This window comes from Actinia tenebrosa, unplaced genomic scaffold, assembly GCF_029948245.1.
Source record: "Actinia tenebrosa isolate PJP-AT-01 unplaced genomic scaffold, QUT_ActTen_1.0 PGA_scaffold2__45_contigs__length_23673736, whole genome shotgun sequence".
Taxonomy (NCBI): domain Eukaryota; kingdom Metazoa; phylum Cnidaria; class Anthozoa; order Actiniaria; family Actiniidae; genus Actinia; species Actinia tenebrosa.
Window position 1 is genome coordinate 6,203,298 of NW_028292579.1, and position 13,956 is coordinate 6,217,253.

General features: G+C 39.9%; 2 protein-coding genes across 2 annotated transcripts; one reads left to right on the top strand and one right to left on the bottom strand.

Moving 5' to 3' along the window:
• Nucleotides 1-3,285, bottom strand: LOC148909086 (uncharacterized). The gene has a single exon (XM_089034462.1). The coding sequence runs from the start codon at nucleotides 2,905-2,907 to the stop codon at nucleotides 202-204; it is 2,706 nt and encodes a 901-aa protein (XP_088890588.1). The 5' UTR covers nucleotides 2,908-3,285; the 3' UTR covers nucleotides 1-201.
• A 1,359-nt stretch (nucleotides 3,286-4,644) lies between these two features.
• On the top strand, nucleotides 4,645-13,224 carry LOC116300980 (uncharacterized). The gene is made up of 9 exons (XM_031709967.2): nucleotides 4,645-4,875; nucleotides 5,777-5,830; nucleotides 6,119-6,496; nucleotides 7,262-7,657; nucleotides 8,625-8,675; nucleotides 9,155-9,520; nucleotides 10,601-10,711; nucleotides 12,050-12,199; nucleotides 13,108-13,224. The coding sequence occupies exons 1-8, from the start codon at nucleotides 4,800-4,802 to the stop codon at nucleotides 12,172-12,174; spliced, it is 1,557 nt and encodes a 518-aa protein (XP_031565827.2). The 5' UTR covers nucleotides 4,645-4,799; the 3' UTR covers nucleotides 12,175-12,199; nucleotides 13,108-13,224.
• The last annotated feature ends 732 nt before the right edge of the window (nucleotides 13,225-13,956 follow it).

A 13,956-nucleotide genomic window follows, 5' to 3' on the forward strand; every position in this document is an offset into this window, starting at 1 on the left:
TAGTAATGATGAAAAGGTAAATTATACACCGTGAAAAGATGAAAAAACTTACTGACGTTTCGGACGCTAGTCCTTCGTCGGAGTAAAAGAGAAAGAAGTGGTAGAAAGGAGTGTATATATGATAGAATAAGACAAAAGAAACCAATGAGAGCAAGGTAGGCAAGGAAACAAAAACAAACAATCAAAAGACAAAAGAAAAGGTTAGTTGAAAATAAAGCGTTCATTAATCCCGTTGGGACTAAGAGTGCCCAATAGGTGAATAAGCCGCATTTCTTTGGTCTTGCGACAATCATTGTTGCCGTTAAGCAAAGAAAGACCGAAAACAATGAAGTCAGAAAGAGAATGGTTAGCTAGATTAAAATGGCGGGAAACTGGTTTGGTGGGATCGTTATTGCGAATATCATAAAGATGATTGCAAATGCGATCACCAAGACGGCGGCCAGTCTCGCCCACATACAAAAGATTACAGCGGGTACATTTAATACAATATACAACATTAGAAGTGGTACAAACAAAATGGTCAGTGATTTTAACAGTTGATTTAGGACCGACAACAGAAGTGTGAGAGACTATGTGAGGACAAGTATAACAACGTTTACGAGAACAGCGAAAAGTACCAGGTTCTTTGTTAGAGGGAAGAACTCCCTTGACCAAGAAAGAACGGAGATTACGATCACGTTTATAGGAAAAGAGAGGGCGGTTGTTGAAAATAGCAGAAGTGCGAGTATCAGAGTCAAGCAGAGAAAAGTTGCGGTTAACAATGGGTTTAATGGAAATGTTAATAGGATGATACGTAAGAGTGAAAGGAATGCGGTCATTAGAGGGACGAGTGTGAGGAGTGAGAGCGGTGGTACGATCAATAGTAGAAACTTTACGAATGGCGCGATCAATAACATGAGCAGGATAATTACGCTTAAGGAAGAAGGAACGCATCTCAGAACATTTAACAGAAAAATCAAGATCATCACTACACAAACGACGAAGACGAAGAAATTGCGAGAACGGAATAGCGTTAAGAGTGTGCTTAGGATGAGAAGACGAGTAGAGTAAATAAGAATGAGAGTCAGTAGGTTTGTAATGGACACTAGTGCTAAGACGGTCGTCATTAACACTAAGCAAGATGTCAAGGAAAGTGACTGATGTTTCACTAACCTCCCACGTAAAGTCTAAGGCAGGGTGAAAAGAGTTAACAAAAGAGATGAAAGAATCTAAGTCATTACGCGAACAAGAAGTAGCACCAATACAATCATCAATATACCGTCCAAAAAACTCAGGTTTAGGTCCAGTATATTGTTGAAAAACAAGGTTTTCGATATAACCAACAAACAAATTGGCATAACTAGGGCCCATCTTAGTACCCATAGCAACACCGTTTATCTGCCGATAATACCGATCACCGAAAGAAAAACAATTAAGAGTAAGAACAAGTTCAGCTAAGCGTAACAAAGTGGGAGTGCTGGGCTCGAGGACAGGACGAAGATCGAAAAAATGCTGAAGAGCACGAAGGCCCTCATCATTAGGAATAACAGTATACAAAGATTTGACATCCATAGTAAACAAAAGCTTAGAAGAGTTATCAGGAAAGCGAAAATCGTTAAAAATACTAAGAGCGTGATTAGTATCCTTAATATAAGTAGGTAAAGACTGAACAATAGGCAGCATGAGAGAATCTAGATAGCTAGAGATGAGTTCGGTAGGACAACTACAAGCAGAAACAATAGGACGGCCAGGGTTGTTAGCTTTGTGAATCTTAGGAAGAAAATAGACGTGAGAAGTACGAGGAGTAATAACAAAAAGGTTTTTAGCAGTGGAGGGTAAAGAGCCATCAGAAATGAAAGAGTTAACAGTGTCTTTAACTAATTTTTGATTGTCAGGGGTAAGATCCTTATCCACTTCACAATAAAAATTAGTATCAGAGAGTTGACGTATAGCTTCCTGTTTATACAGGTCAGAACGCCAGACAACAACTGCACCGCCTTTGTCAGCGGGCTTAATAACAATGTCAGAACGATTGCGTAATTGACGTAAAGCCAACCACTCGTCCTTAGAAAGATTAGAATAACTGAGTTTACGGTTAAGATTGAGATTAGAAATATCACGGCGACACTTATTGACAAAAAGATCAAGAGAAGAAAATTGTCCCTCGGGAGGGACCCAGTTAGACTTACGAGGACAAAGGCGCTCAAAGACATCACGTTCACAGTTAGAGTTAGAAGAGTCGGAGAAAAAAGCTTTAAGGCGAGTACGGCGAAAAAAAGATTCAGAGTCTTTCTTGACCTGAAATTCATCAGATTTCTTAGCAAGAGGAACGAAGTTCAAACCCTTGCTAAGAACTGAAATTTCAGAATCAGAAAGAGGTAAATCTTCGGGAATGGTGACAACGGAATGACTGAAGACATTGTGATTGCTATGTTCAACATGTGTAAAAGGATCAAAACCAACAAGAGACACAAACTTATTACGCTTAGTAACAAACAAAGACTGGTACAAACGGCGGTTAAGAGTAAGAATGTGATTACGAATGGAGGAAACTAACACTGCCGGACAGACATTAGACAAGTCTCTGAGGCAAGCAGCAGTATCAAGAGTGAGGGCATCACGTTTACAGCACATACTACGAATAGTGGAACGCATGACAGAGCGAGAGAAAGTGGAACAAGCAGAAGAAACATCGGAAAAATACTGAGTAGAGTTGACACCAAAATTAGAAGCATGAAACTTAACACGAAAACCAACAGGAATGACTTTAGCATGAAGACAACGACCAATGAAATAGATATGACTAACAAAGCGTGTTTTAGCGAGAGTAAGGTTAAAGAGTTTGAGAGCGAGATTAGAGCTAATGTTAGGAAAAGGAAATAAAAAACTTACCATTTCCTTGCGGAGTTCCTTGATGATGTTCGGCATCTGAAATAGAATAAAAATGGTCGCAGTATATAGTAATAAAAAGATATAACTAGCTAAAAACTAGTGTGAGCTGCGTCGGTGTTTCTAATGAAACAGTAATGATGAAAAGGTAAATTATACACCGTGAAAAGATGAAAAAACTTACTGACGTTTCGGACGCTAGTCCTTCGTCGGAGTAAAAGAGAAAGAAGTGGTAGAAAGGAGTGTATATATGATAGAATAAGACAAAAGAAACCAATGAGAGCAAGGTAGGCAAGGAAACAAAAACAAACAATCAAAAGACAAAAGAAAAGGTTAGTTGAAAATAAAGCGTTCATTAATCCCGTTGGGACTAAGAGTGCCCAATAGGTGAATAAGCCGCATTTCTTTGGTCTTGCGACAATCATTGTTGCCGTTAAGCAATCCCACCAAACCAGTTTCCCGCCATTTTAATCTAGCTAACCATTCTCTTTCTGACTTCATTGTTTTCGGTCTTTCTTTGCTTAACGGCAACAATGATTGTCGCAAGACCAAAGAAATGCGGCTTATTCACCTATTGGGCACTCTTAGTCCCAACGGGATTAATGAACGCTTTATTTTCAACTAACCTTTTCTTTTGTCTTTTGATTGTTTGTTTTTGTTTCCTTGCCTACCTTGCTCTCATTGGTTTCTTTTGTCTTATTCTATCATATATACACTCCTTTCTACCACTTCTTTCTCTTTTACTCCGACGAAGGACTAGCGTCCGAAACGTCAGTAAGTTTTTTCATCTTTTCACGGTGTATAATTTACCTTTTCATCATTACTGTTTCATTAGAAACACCGACGCAGCTCACACTAGTTTTTAGCTAGTTATATCTTTTTAAAAATAGAATAAATAATTATTATTAATCCTACTTTAGACAATGTCACTATATCCCACAATGCACTTCGGTCTTGGAATTCACTATGCAGTATTCAGTATTCAACCTTTTTTTAAATAGCTGTATATGCTTAAAAAATATCTAAACAAAACCAAAAACAGACGTATCGAGACGTGTGTCTCTGCTTTATATTCGGCATATATTTTTTTTACTAAAACATCTTCCGCTTCCCTTTCTGCAGGTTTACCTCTGACCTGAGCATAAGGTAAATGAGCTGAAGATGACGTGTATTCCATCAGTAATACCCTTCCAATTTCCTTCATATTTTATCGAACCCAGAAGCAACCTCTGAGTTGATCAAAGTCAGGGCACAGCTAACACACAGATCGAATTGAAACTAGCTTGTTAGGTTTTGCGGAGGGAGAAAACCCGGAGAAAATCCTCGAATCAAGAGAGAGACCTCAGACAAACTCTACTCACGTGTGGGGGAGACTATCACTATACCGCCCCGTCGATCCCCCTCTTACGAAATAAGTAATTTGATCTCGCCTTTGAAGAGCATTATAAAGTTGCGTCAGGCTGTTTCTCACTCATGTAGTGACCGGAAGTACGAAGATGAAATTTGATCGAGCCTGTGTGGAGGCGAAAAATGATCTTCCTGGTCCTATAATATGCTAGCACATTTGATATTTGAGTAGAAAAGTGGATGTATACAGCTGAACGGACAATAATTGCCACTACATTAGCACTATTAATGTGTTCAAGCTGCACATTTTAAAACTGTTGAAATAATTCCACTGTGTTTGTTTTAGAGACAATGATTCAGATGTAAGAAGCGCGCAGAGTTCAACACAGCGGGCGACTATCAGCACAGCGCCGAACAATATCGCAACGATGACGTTCGTTGAGCCCCACCTATTATGCGCACTAAAGATTATTTAACAGCTCTAGTTATTTGCCAGTCATTTAGTCCATTATCAAGGCCTTCCAGAACATCGTAGCTAACATTAAGGGCTTGAAGTCAGAGATTTCAAGGTGATCCTCGCCAACATGAGGGTATTCTGTGCTGTATCGTGTTTACTCCTGGTTGTAGTTCACGCAGGCAACAAAGCGTCAAAACTTAGAAGTAAGTTCTTTGTAATCTTATCATTTCTGTAAATATCTAATATCTACCTCGGTGGATAGTTTATGCGTTCCTAACAGAGCGTCCTGCTTTCAATACAACTAACCTGTGGGCCCGCAAACAAACGAAGAAGACTATACTGCCAAGGAGCACCCAAGAGTTCGAGGGAAAGAGATATTAATATATATAATTGGTACCAAAGGTCTTGATACTTTTACAGATGCGTAATCGTAACTCTATCGATCTATATATTCCCCCTAAGGTTCCTTCATGATGGGACACAAGCTCCGGTAACCCGTACTCTTGCCATCTTATTGTCTGCATAACAGAAATGCTGACAAGTAATCAGCTAGTGTTTGAGATGTTTGAGATAAATAAAACCTGGACGACCAACATGTGATGCTTCATTATCAGGCCGAGTGCCTATAAGATATGTAGTTAATGATCACATGGCATCAAGGCCTCATATACATTTCATATGCATGGAGATAGGGAAGGAGAGGGAAGGAAAGCAAGATAAGATTATCTTAATAGGACGTTAAACTATTGCCCTAATATCAAAGCATCCTGTCTTAATTTATATTATTTTTCATATACACGGGTGACGTAGCGATAACCGCGCTCGCCTCTCACCAATGCGACCCGGGTTCGAGTCACGCTGAGCTCGCTGTCGTATGTGAGTAGAGTTGTTAGTTGGTTCTCTCCTGTGCTTCAAGGGTTTTCCGGGTTCTCCGGCTTTCCTCCCTCCGCAAAAATCAACTCCTAAATTCCAATTGAAATTACAGTGGATGAATAGCTGCTCTGTAGAAATGCCACTGCTAAATCCCATTTATCATTATTTATTTATTATACATGGAGATAAAAATAGTTTGGAATTGTTCATTATCTTTTCTTTACTTTTCAGCGCCGGCGAATTTCGAAGAGTTGAAAAGGCTCACCAAGACCACTCTTCGTTATGGTATGTAAAACTGTCGTAGGCAACTGTTGTGCCTATGCTTTACTAAGTAAAACAGATGGTAAAGTGATTTTACTTAGCCCTTGATAATATCTCTGTGACCACTGCGCGCAGTCTACTGTTCAATACTGACGGGTCAATATTCAGCTCGTTAGCTAAGCCTTTTCTAAAAACAATGCGCACTGCACATACCCATCTTAACTTAGGATTTTATCTATTCTATGCCGAAAATAGACAATACCTTCCATTGCATTTGTCATGTAGAAAAAAACCTTTTTTATTCCATTACAGCAAGTGCTCCTACATACCGTCGTGGAGCGCAGCCCACCACGTGGGAATGTGATCGAGTTGGGCCGGTCCCAGCCAATGTACGCTCAGAACTACGTCTCAGCACCTTCTACAGGAAATACCTCCACGCTTTTGGTATTCCCGTCATCAGTTCTAACCAACCAAGTGACGCGGCGCTCAGACGTGCCTGTTACATAGTCGTGTTCCTATTAGCTGATCGTAAAGACATCCGTCAATATCTGTACCAACGTAAGGGTCGCGCTGGTGTCGTTGGTGTTCGCGAAGGTGTTACGTCAATTCCTGAACATTCCTGGTTACCTGGCTGGTGGAATCAGAGAGCAAGAGGATTGGGAGGTACCATACAGAACCCCATCTCCACCTGTAAGTATAGTCTGTTTTCAAGTAATATAGGGTAGAGCAAAAAAAAAAAAACAACATATAAACCGGCCAACCTCTTTTAAGCGGCCAATTTTGACAATTTCCCCTTTGTCTGTTATTATAACCAATCCTAATAAGTAAAACCAATGATGGGTCGATGGGAAAATGAGCCATTTCTCTAATTCGAAAACTATAACTATACCTCTGTATCTTGATCCTGTTCAAAAATCCTGTATCCGGCGTGGTTCTTGGGGAGGTTCAAGGACACATGGTTGTACAACCCCGTTCCTGTCCAGGGTTTCCCTCATACAGTAAACAAAGGAGGTAGCATCTCTGAGAACGTTATTATCTCCTGGTTGAACGTCCTCCCCAATTTAAAATCCCAGATCTACCCCTCTTTATTTGGGCCTAATAATTTCCCACTTCAGAACACGTGTCATTCTCTAGAGTATCATTTCTCTATTTAGCCGTTATGCAAGAGAAGGTAATGATAGGAAAACATTACGCCCAAGCTAAAGAGGTCCATTGACCGTTTTCTCAAGATTGCGTGCGCATACCAATTTAAGGAACTTGACTGGCCACGATACCAGAACACCAGTATTATCATGCAATGCTATGTAATTGTTTTCAATAAGAATTCAAAACTGTCTTCTCAATTTTACTGAATTTGCGTTTTTCAGTGTTGTGACTCATCAAGTTGGATGCGCACGCAACCTTGAGAAAACGGTCTACTGATATCTTTTTTTCTTCTTCTTTTATTTTCCTCAGGTGGAGAGGAAAACATCATGTGTGACTTAAGAAACGACCGATATCCCCGTGAAGACATCTTTCTCCACGAATTCACTCATGGAATCCATGAAATTGCCATCGCCTCCAATGGCGCTATTCGCGACTTTGACAGACGTCTTCGCACTCGGTACAACTACCTGAAACGAACTGGAGCCAAGTGGGCGCGAACCTACGCCATGAGCACCGATAGGGAGTACCTTGCTGAAGGAACGCAGAGCTTCTTTGATGTGAACGACGAGGCGATACCCACTAATGGTGTTCATAACCACGTTAATACAAGAAGTGAACTGCTCTCATATGATTCAGTACTTTATAATTTCGTCAAAGAGGTTTTTCCGTGTCAAAACAGGGTGATCAAGCGCTGCGAAGCTAAAGGTAGGACTCATCACTATTTACGTTTTTGCTAGTGCAGTTTTTGCATGACTGTGAAAAATTCACGGCACGAACACGGTCGTGACACAGCAAGGGATACGCCAGACCAATCACATTGCACGAGAATTGACTCTTTATCCAATCAAATACCCGGAACACGGCATAAACACGGCGCGGACACGGTCACGCCAAGATCACGGCACTTTTAGACCAATCATATTGCGCGTGAAAAAAATCAGCCTATTAAAATTCTAGAAAGTATCACGGTCACGGCACGTCACGCTTACGGCACTGAGCTTTTCACCGCCATACGAAAACTGCACTAAAGCTTCTACTTAGACGTTAATTCATACTGTTTCGACTTTAATTCACTAAACCAATCAAAGGTGGCGTAGCTGTAGTACACTCGACTCTCACCTCGATCTGGGGTCTCGGGTTTGATCCATGGACTAGGTTGCACATTTGAGAAGCGGTTTGTTAGGTCTCTCCCTTTTTGACTCAAGGGCTTTTCTCTAGAGAAATGAGAAATGTAGACTTGCGCTGTAAGTCAAACTGGCTAACTATCTTAGAAATGCTCCTTAACTCACTAAAGGTGAGCGCGGACCTATACGAGAGGGATCTCAAAAAGTGACCTTGAGAGTGCTGCGCAAGTCTTTATATTTATTAAGTGGGGAGGAAACGCGTCGCGGTAGTTCCTTAAAGTGGGTAGGATTTGAAAACTTGGTTATACTATAGCCACTACTACGCGTGCAAAAGTATAGTCTGCATAGCAGCTGAAGGGAAGGGAGAAACGGAATAAATCAGTATATTCTCCTCTGAACCCCTCTTCACCTTGAGTTGCTAACGTCGATGTGCTTTGCTTTTTACCCCTAAATCATATATATGTAATTATTGACAAGCTCTTTTGTTGGCAAGTATTATTCTTTACTTATTCATCCTATTTCCCTATTCATGTTTGGTATACTTGCAGCTGGAAATCTTCCTGCACATCGCTATCATTTCAAGATGGATTGTGATCGAAGTAAGCCAACTTAGATTCTTTTAAATCACTGTAGCAGTAATGATACCAACGATGGTAAGGTGGTGATGATGATGGTCATCATGTGATGATGATAATACGTCATGATGTAGGTGTTGGTGAACGATGATGACGATGGTTATGATGGCGAAGGCGATTAAGAAGATGGTAATGATAAAATTTTGACGACGACAATGATGGTGGTTATAATGTGATGATGATTATCTACGTTGTGATGATGATGACGATGACGATGATGATGATGTACGTTATGTTCGATGGCAATGATGATGATAAAGTATGTGTGATGGTGATGTGATGATGATGATATGCGGACTGGGCGATTAAATAACTTATGCGCCAAATCAACTAAACAATACGAACACTGAAATGTTACAACTGTAGTAGCAAGTAGCAACAAACCTTAGGCTAGACATTCCTTTTTTACCTCTAACTTGTGTTTCTTATCTTTTAAATGACAGATGGAAATGGCATCCTGATGGACTTCAGAACCAAGAGACCAGTTGGAGTAGTACCCACCCCGCCCAAACCTGATACCCCAGCACCACCTCAACCCACTACAGACTGTCCCTCACCTCCACCACCTGACACTCCTCCACCCGACACAAACCCACCAATACCCCCAACACCTCCAGTACCTCAGACCCCTCCACCCGATACTGGCATGCCCACACCACCACCACCTCAGACGCCTCCACCCGATACTGGCATGCCCACACCACCACCACCTCAGACGCCTCCACCCGACACAAACCCACCAATACCCCCAACACCTCCAAAAACCCCAACACCTCCACCAAATCCTCCTACGCAGCCTCCTCCTCCAGGTATTTACTATTTTTTTCAGCTTTTACAAGCGTGTTTACAGCATGAGGCCTAAGTTAATTAACATTATTAAGAGAGGCGAAACATGCCTGTAAGAAGAAGCGGAAGATTGAAATTCGAATACACTTTGCAATCGTTGTGCGCAAAAAAACTGCCCCTCTTTCGGGCCACAAGATATTCAAGCGAGAGATGATACCAAAAATGAAATGATGATACCAGGGTCCGCAGTGATTGGCATTAGCTGTTGCGATTTACCTGTCTCAGAACATGTATCTATATTTTATCATCCCCCCTCCCCTCCCCCCTCCGCCTTCGTATTTTGAACTTGGGGCAAAGTTAGATAAAAAAGCATCACACTATTTCGGTTAGTAGCGCACGTTGCAAACGAAGAAATTTGACAACATGTGTTGCGCACATACATGTACACCTATTTCAAAAGACGTCTGTCGGAGATCTGACATGGCTGGTCTGAAACTAAACGGAATTTTTGTGCTTTGATGTTTTCTTGCCAAAATGCGAAAGATCATATTCCAAAGGTCATGCTTCATATTCCAATCTCTAAAGAGAAACTAGGTTGTTTAATATTTAATATACAGCGTTGCAGCGTTCCTCGGACTTAGATTTAAGCCATTCAAATCTCCGACCGACAAAGCAATAGGTGTATACTCAGCTACATGTGAAAGGGCTGTCTTCGGGTACAATGTTGTTGTTGCACCCAACATTTCCCGTCGTTGCATTTGGCCTGTTTTGTTTTGTTTTGTTTTGTTTTGTTTTGTTTTGTTTTGTTTTGTTTTGTTTTGTTTTGTTTCGTTTTGTTTTGTTTTGTTTTGTTTTGTTTTGTTTCGTTTTGTTTTTGTTTTTTGTTTTTGTTTTTTGTTTTTGTTTTGTTTTGTTTTGTTTTTTGTTTTTTTTGTTTTTTTGTTTTTTTGTTTTTTTGTAGCGCAATAAAGAACAATATCAGAGTTATAAAATAACAATGAATCCTGTTTTATTTGCAGTATATTATCACTTTAAAAAATTTTTAAGATGAAAATTCACGGCAGACAATCTAATACTTGTTCTTTTTGTTCCTCTTTTAATAGTAAATTGCGTGGATAATCACCGAAGTTGTCGATACTGGTCTTCCATTGGAGAATGCAGTAGGAATCCTGCTTACATGAGAGTAAACTGCAAGAAAAGCTGTAGAATTTGTGGTCAGTATACGTGCAGACGACATTACGATTGCTATAAATTCATGGGCGTAGGTAGGGGGGGGCGTCAAGGGGGGCAGGGCCCACCTTCGTGACAACAAAATGGCGGCTTTGTAGGATTGGAAAAATAAAACGTAATGTCGCTTTTTCAATTCTTCCTTTCGTTCGGCGTTTCGGTGGCTCAAACAAAATGTGGAGACTTTCGAACCTTCTGAAAATCCTGACTATAAATTGCGTCATCACGTTGTCGTAGCCGAGTGGATAAGCATACTACTTTGACAATGTGATGACGAAATGTGTCGTCAATAAGAGGACAGACACATAAAAAACTTATGTCAATGTGTTTTTTATGATAACAAAAACAACAAAAACGATAAAAACTTCTAGTTCTTAGTGATCAAAACAACCAACAGAAAGATCGCGCACTCGTTGATTACAGCTTGTTTACGGTCCGCACGACTCCAGACTAGATCGACTTAGATTACTTATGGTGTGGACAAATAGAAAGTGGTAGCAAGTCTGAAATGCGCCCACCTTCCCGCGCTTCCGAAACCCGACCCAATCAAATCTGGGGAGAAAAGGGATTAATAACATCCTATCGATTATAGTATCCCTCGCTAGAGTGAGGTATGATTCAGTAAATACTGTTAACTGGCTCAGTAAAGGTCGATCTGAGGTTAATTATTAATCGCTAGAGTGGGGTATGATTCAGTGAATACTGTTAACTGGCTCAGAATAGGTCGATCTGAGGTTAATTATTAATCGCTAGAGTAGGTTATGATTCAGTGAATACTGTTAACTGGCTCAGAATAGGTCGATCTGAGGTTAATTATTAATCGCTAGAGTGAGGTATGATTCAGTGAATACTGATAACTGGCTCAGAATAGGTTGATCTGAGGTTAATTGTTAATGTGGGTATGGAATATGCGGGGGATTAGAGCGATTTTGAAGCGCCCCCAATTCGCCGCACATCCAATACGAAAAAAAAGTACCCACTAGACTTAGTTTGGAGTGAAAGAGGGACTATTACTAGCTGAGCCCTAGCAGTTACAGTCAGCACTAGCCTCTTCCACAGGCATCCCTCTTATTTCCCTTTCTTGGCGCTTGGTCACACACTACCCTGGGTGCCAGAGGCCGTGTGGGGCTTAGGGGCGAGAGAGAGAGAGAGAGAGAGAGAGAGAGAGAGAGAGATGGAGGAGGGGGCCCACACGGCCTCTGGCACCCAGGGTAGTCACACACCAGCCCGCCAAAGAAAACAGATGAGAAAGGCCCGAAGCAAAAAGTGAGACGCCTGCAGAGGATGCTAAGTCATCACTAGCTAATGCGGATTATTTTTATTAGGGAGTACTGGTGGTCGATGTTATGATCGTAATGCAAGATGCTCTAGTTGGGCGTCCAGAGGAGAATGTCAAAGAAATCCCGCCTACATGCGCATGTATTGCAAGAAAAGCTGCAACGTTTGTTGAAATGATCCCCCAGAGTTACACTCAGGTAGATATTTGGAAACTTTTAAGTTAAAACTTTTTGTTGACTAAATGTTTATATTTGATATGGTGGCTGTGTGGATGTGAATGCATGGAGAATAGGGATGGGGGAAAGAAAAGGTTGTCTTTGTTTCTTGGGGGCTGGGGGTGGGGATGTGGCCTGGAGGTCGGTGACCTATGGTGTCTTATGGGTAAGAGTTTATTCTTGCTGATGATAATGATGATGATGATAATGATAATAATTTTTAAAATATAGCTGAAGCACTTTAAGATGAAATTAATGAGGATGATGAGGATGGTGATGATGATGATGATAATGATGATGATGATAATGATAATAATTTTAAAAATATAACTGAAGCACTTTAAGATGAAATTAATGAGGATGATGAGATGGTGATGATAATGATGATGATGATAATGATGATGATAATGATAATAATTTTAAAAATATAACTGAAGCACTTAAAGATGAAATTAATGAAGATGGTGAGGATGATAATGATGATGATGATAATGATGATGATAATGATAATAATTTTAAGATGGTGAGGAAGATGAAATTAATGAAGATGGTGAGGATGATAATGATGATGATGATAATGATGATGATGATAATGATGATGATGATAATGATGATAATTTAAAAAATATAACTGTAGCACTTAAAGATGAAATTAATGAAGATGATGAGGATGGTGAGGATGATAATGATGATAATGATGATGATGATAATGATAATAATTTTAAAAATATAACTGAAGCACTTAAAGATGAAATTAATGAGGATGATGAGGATGGTGATGATGGTAATGATGATGATGATCATGCTAATGTCTATGTTCTCTTATGTTGATACAGTAATGGTATCCCAAATTATTAACCTATAGATCTTACCTATCATTTGATTTCCAGATACATTTTCAATCTTCGTAAATCATTCAACCAAGAAAGGATCATCCTCATGATATCAATATAATTGTGATTATTACGTAAAAATTATAATAAATTATAATAAATGTATGAATATAATCATTCAAAAAATATCATTCACGACACCATCGATCTGTGTTTGATGTAAAACGGTGAGATCAAAACAGCACGGAACATCGACAAGGAGAATTCATCGCGGTACTTCTTATTTAATATGTTTCAACGATTTGTTTGGGTTTTTAATGAATTTTTATCCATTTCCCTGCAATGTCTTTTCATTATAAGAAACAACTACTTTTTTCCCATGCGCATCTGCAAAGATATTTATGAATTAATTAATGGTTTTCACAGCTGCCATGCTGGATGAATTTAACAAAAGATTCATCATTAGTTTCTTTTGTCATATCATCCAACATGGCCGCCGTGTCTTCTGTTATTTCATTCTCTTGGCAATGATTGCAAATCAGCAATAACGAGTTGACTGTAAGGGATAATTTGTGGTTGGCTTTTTTTTCCCATTACGAGTAAAGCCTCTTGTTTTTGCTAGTTCGCAACGCAGCCATTAATTTGTTTACAACATCACGACCGAATGAAAACATTCATGAATGAAAAAAAAACACATTAACATTTAAGGAATATAATTTGTGGTTGGCCTTAATTTTTTCTATTACCTGCAAAGCCTCTGGTTTTCGCAAAGGTTCGCCGTGTTTAAAACTCGACGTGCGGCTTGGAGTGAGCTTGGAATAGATAACCTTCCTGTTGGGTAACATGGCGGCAGTATAACGTCACATAAGGTTTACTCCAATGATCTTTATAGGGTGTAGCTCAAGT

What these genes read in the sequence shown, in the direction of transcription:
- LOC148909086 (XM_089034462.1), bottom strand. Translation starts at nt 2,907, where the DNA reads ATGCCGAACATCATCAAGGAACTCCGCAAGGAAATGGTAAGTTTTTTA.
- LOC116300980 (XM_031709967.2), top strand. Translation starts at nt 4,800, where the DNA reads ATGAGGGTATTCTGTGCTGTATCGTGTTTACTCCTGGTTGTAGTTCAC. An exon ending in CAAGATGGATTGTGATCGAA is followed by an intron (nt 8,676 to 9,154) that starts GTAAGCCAACTT and finishes TTTAAATGACAG; the next exon opens with ATGGAAATGGCATCCTGATG. An exon ending in GAAAAGCTGTAGAATTTGTG is followed by an intron (nt 10,712 to 12,049) that starts GTCAGTATACGT and finishes TATTTTTATTAG; the next exon opens with GGAGTACTGGTGGTCGATGT.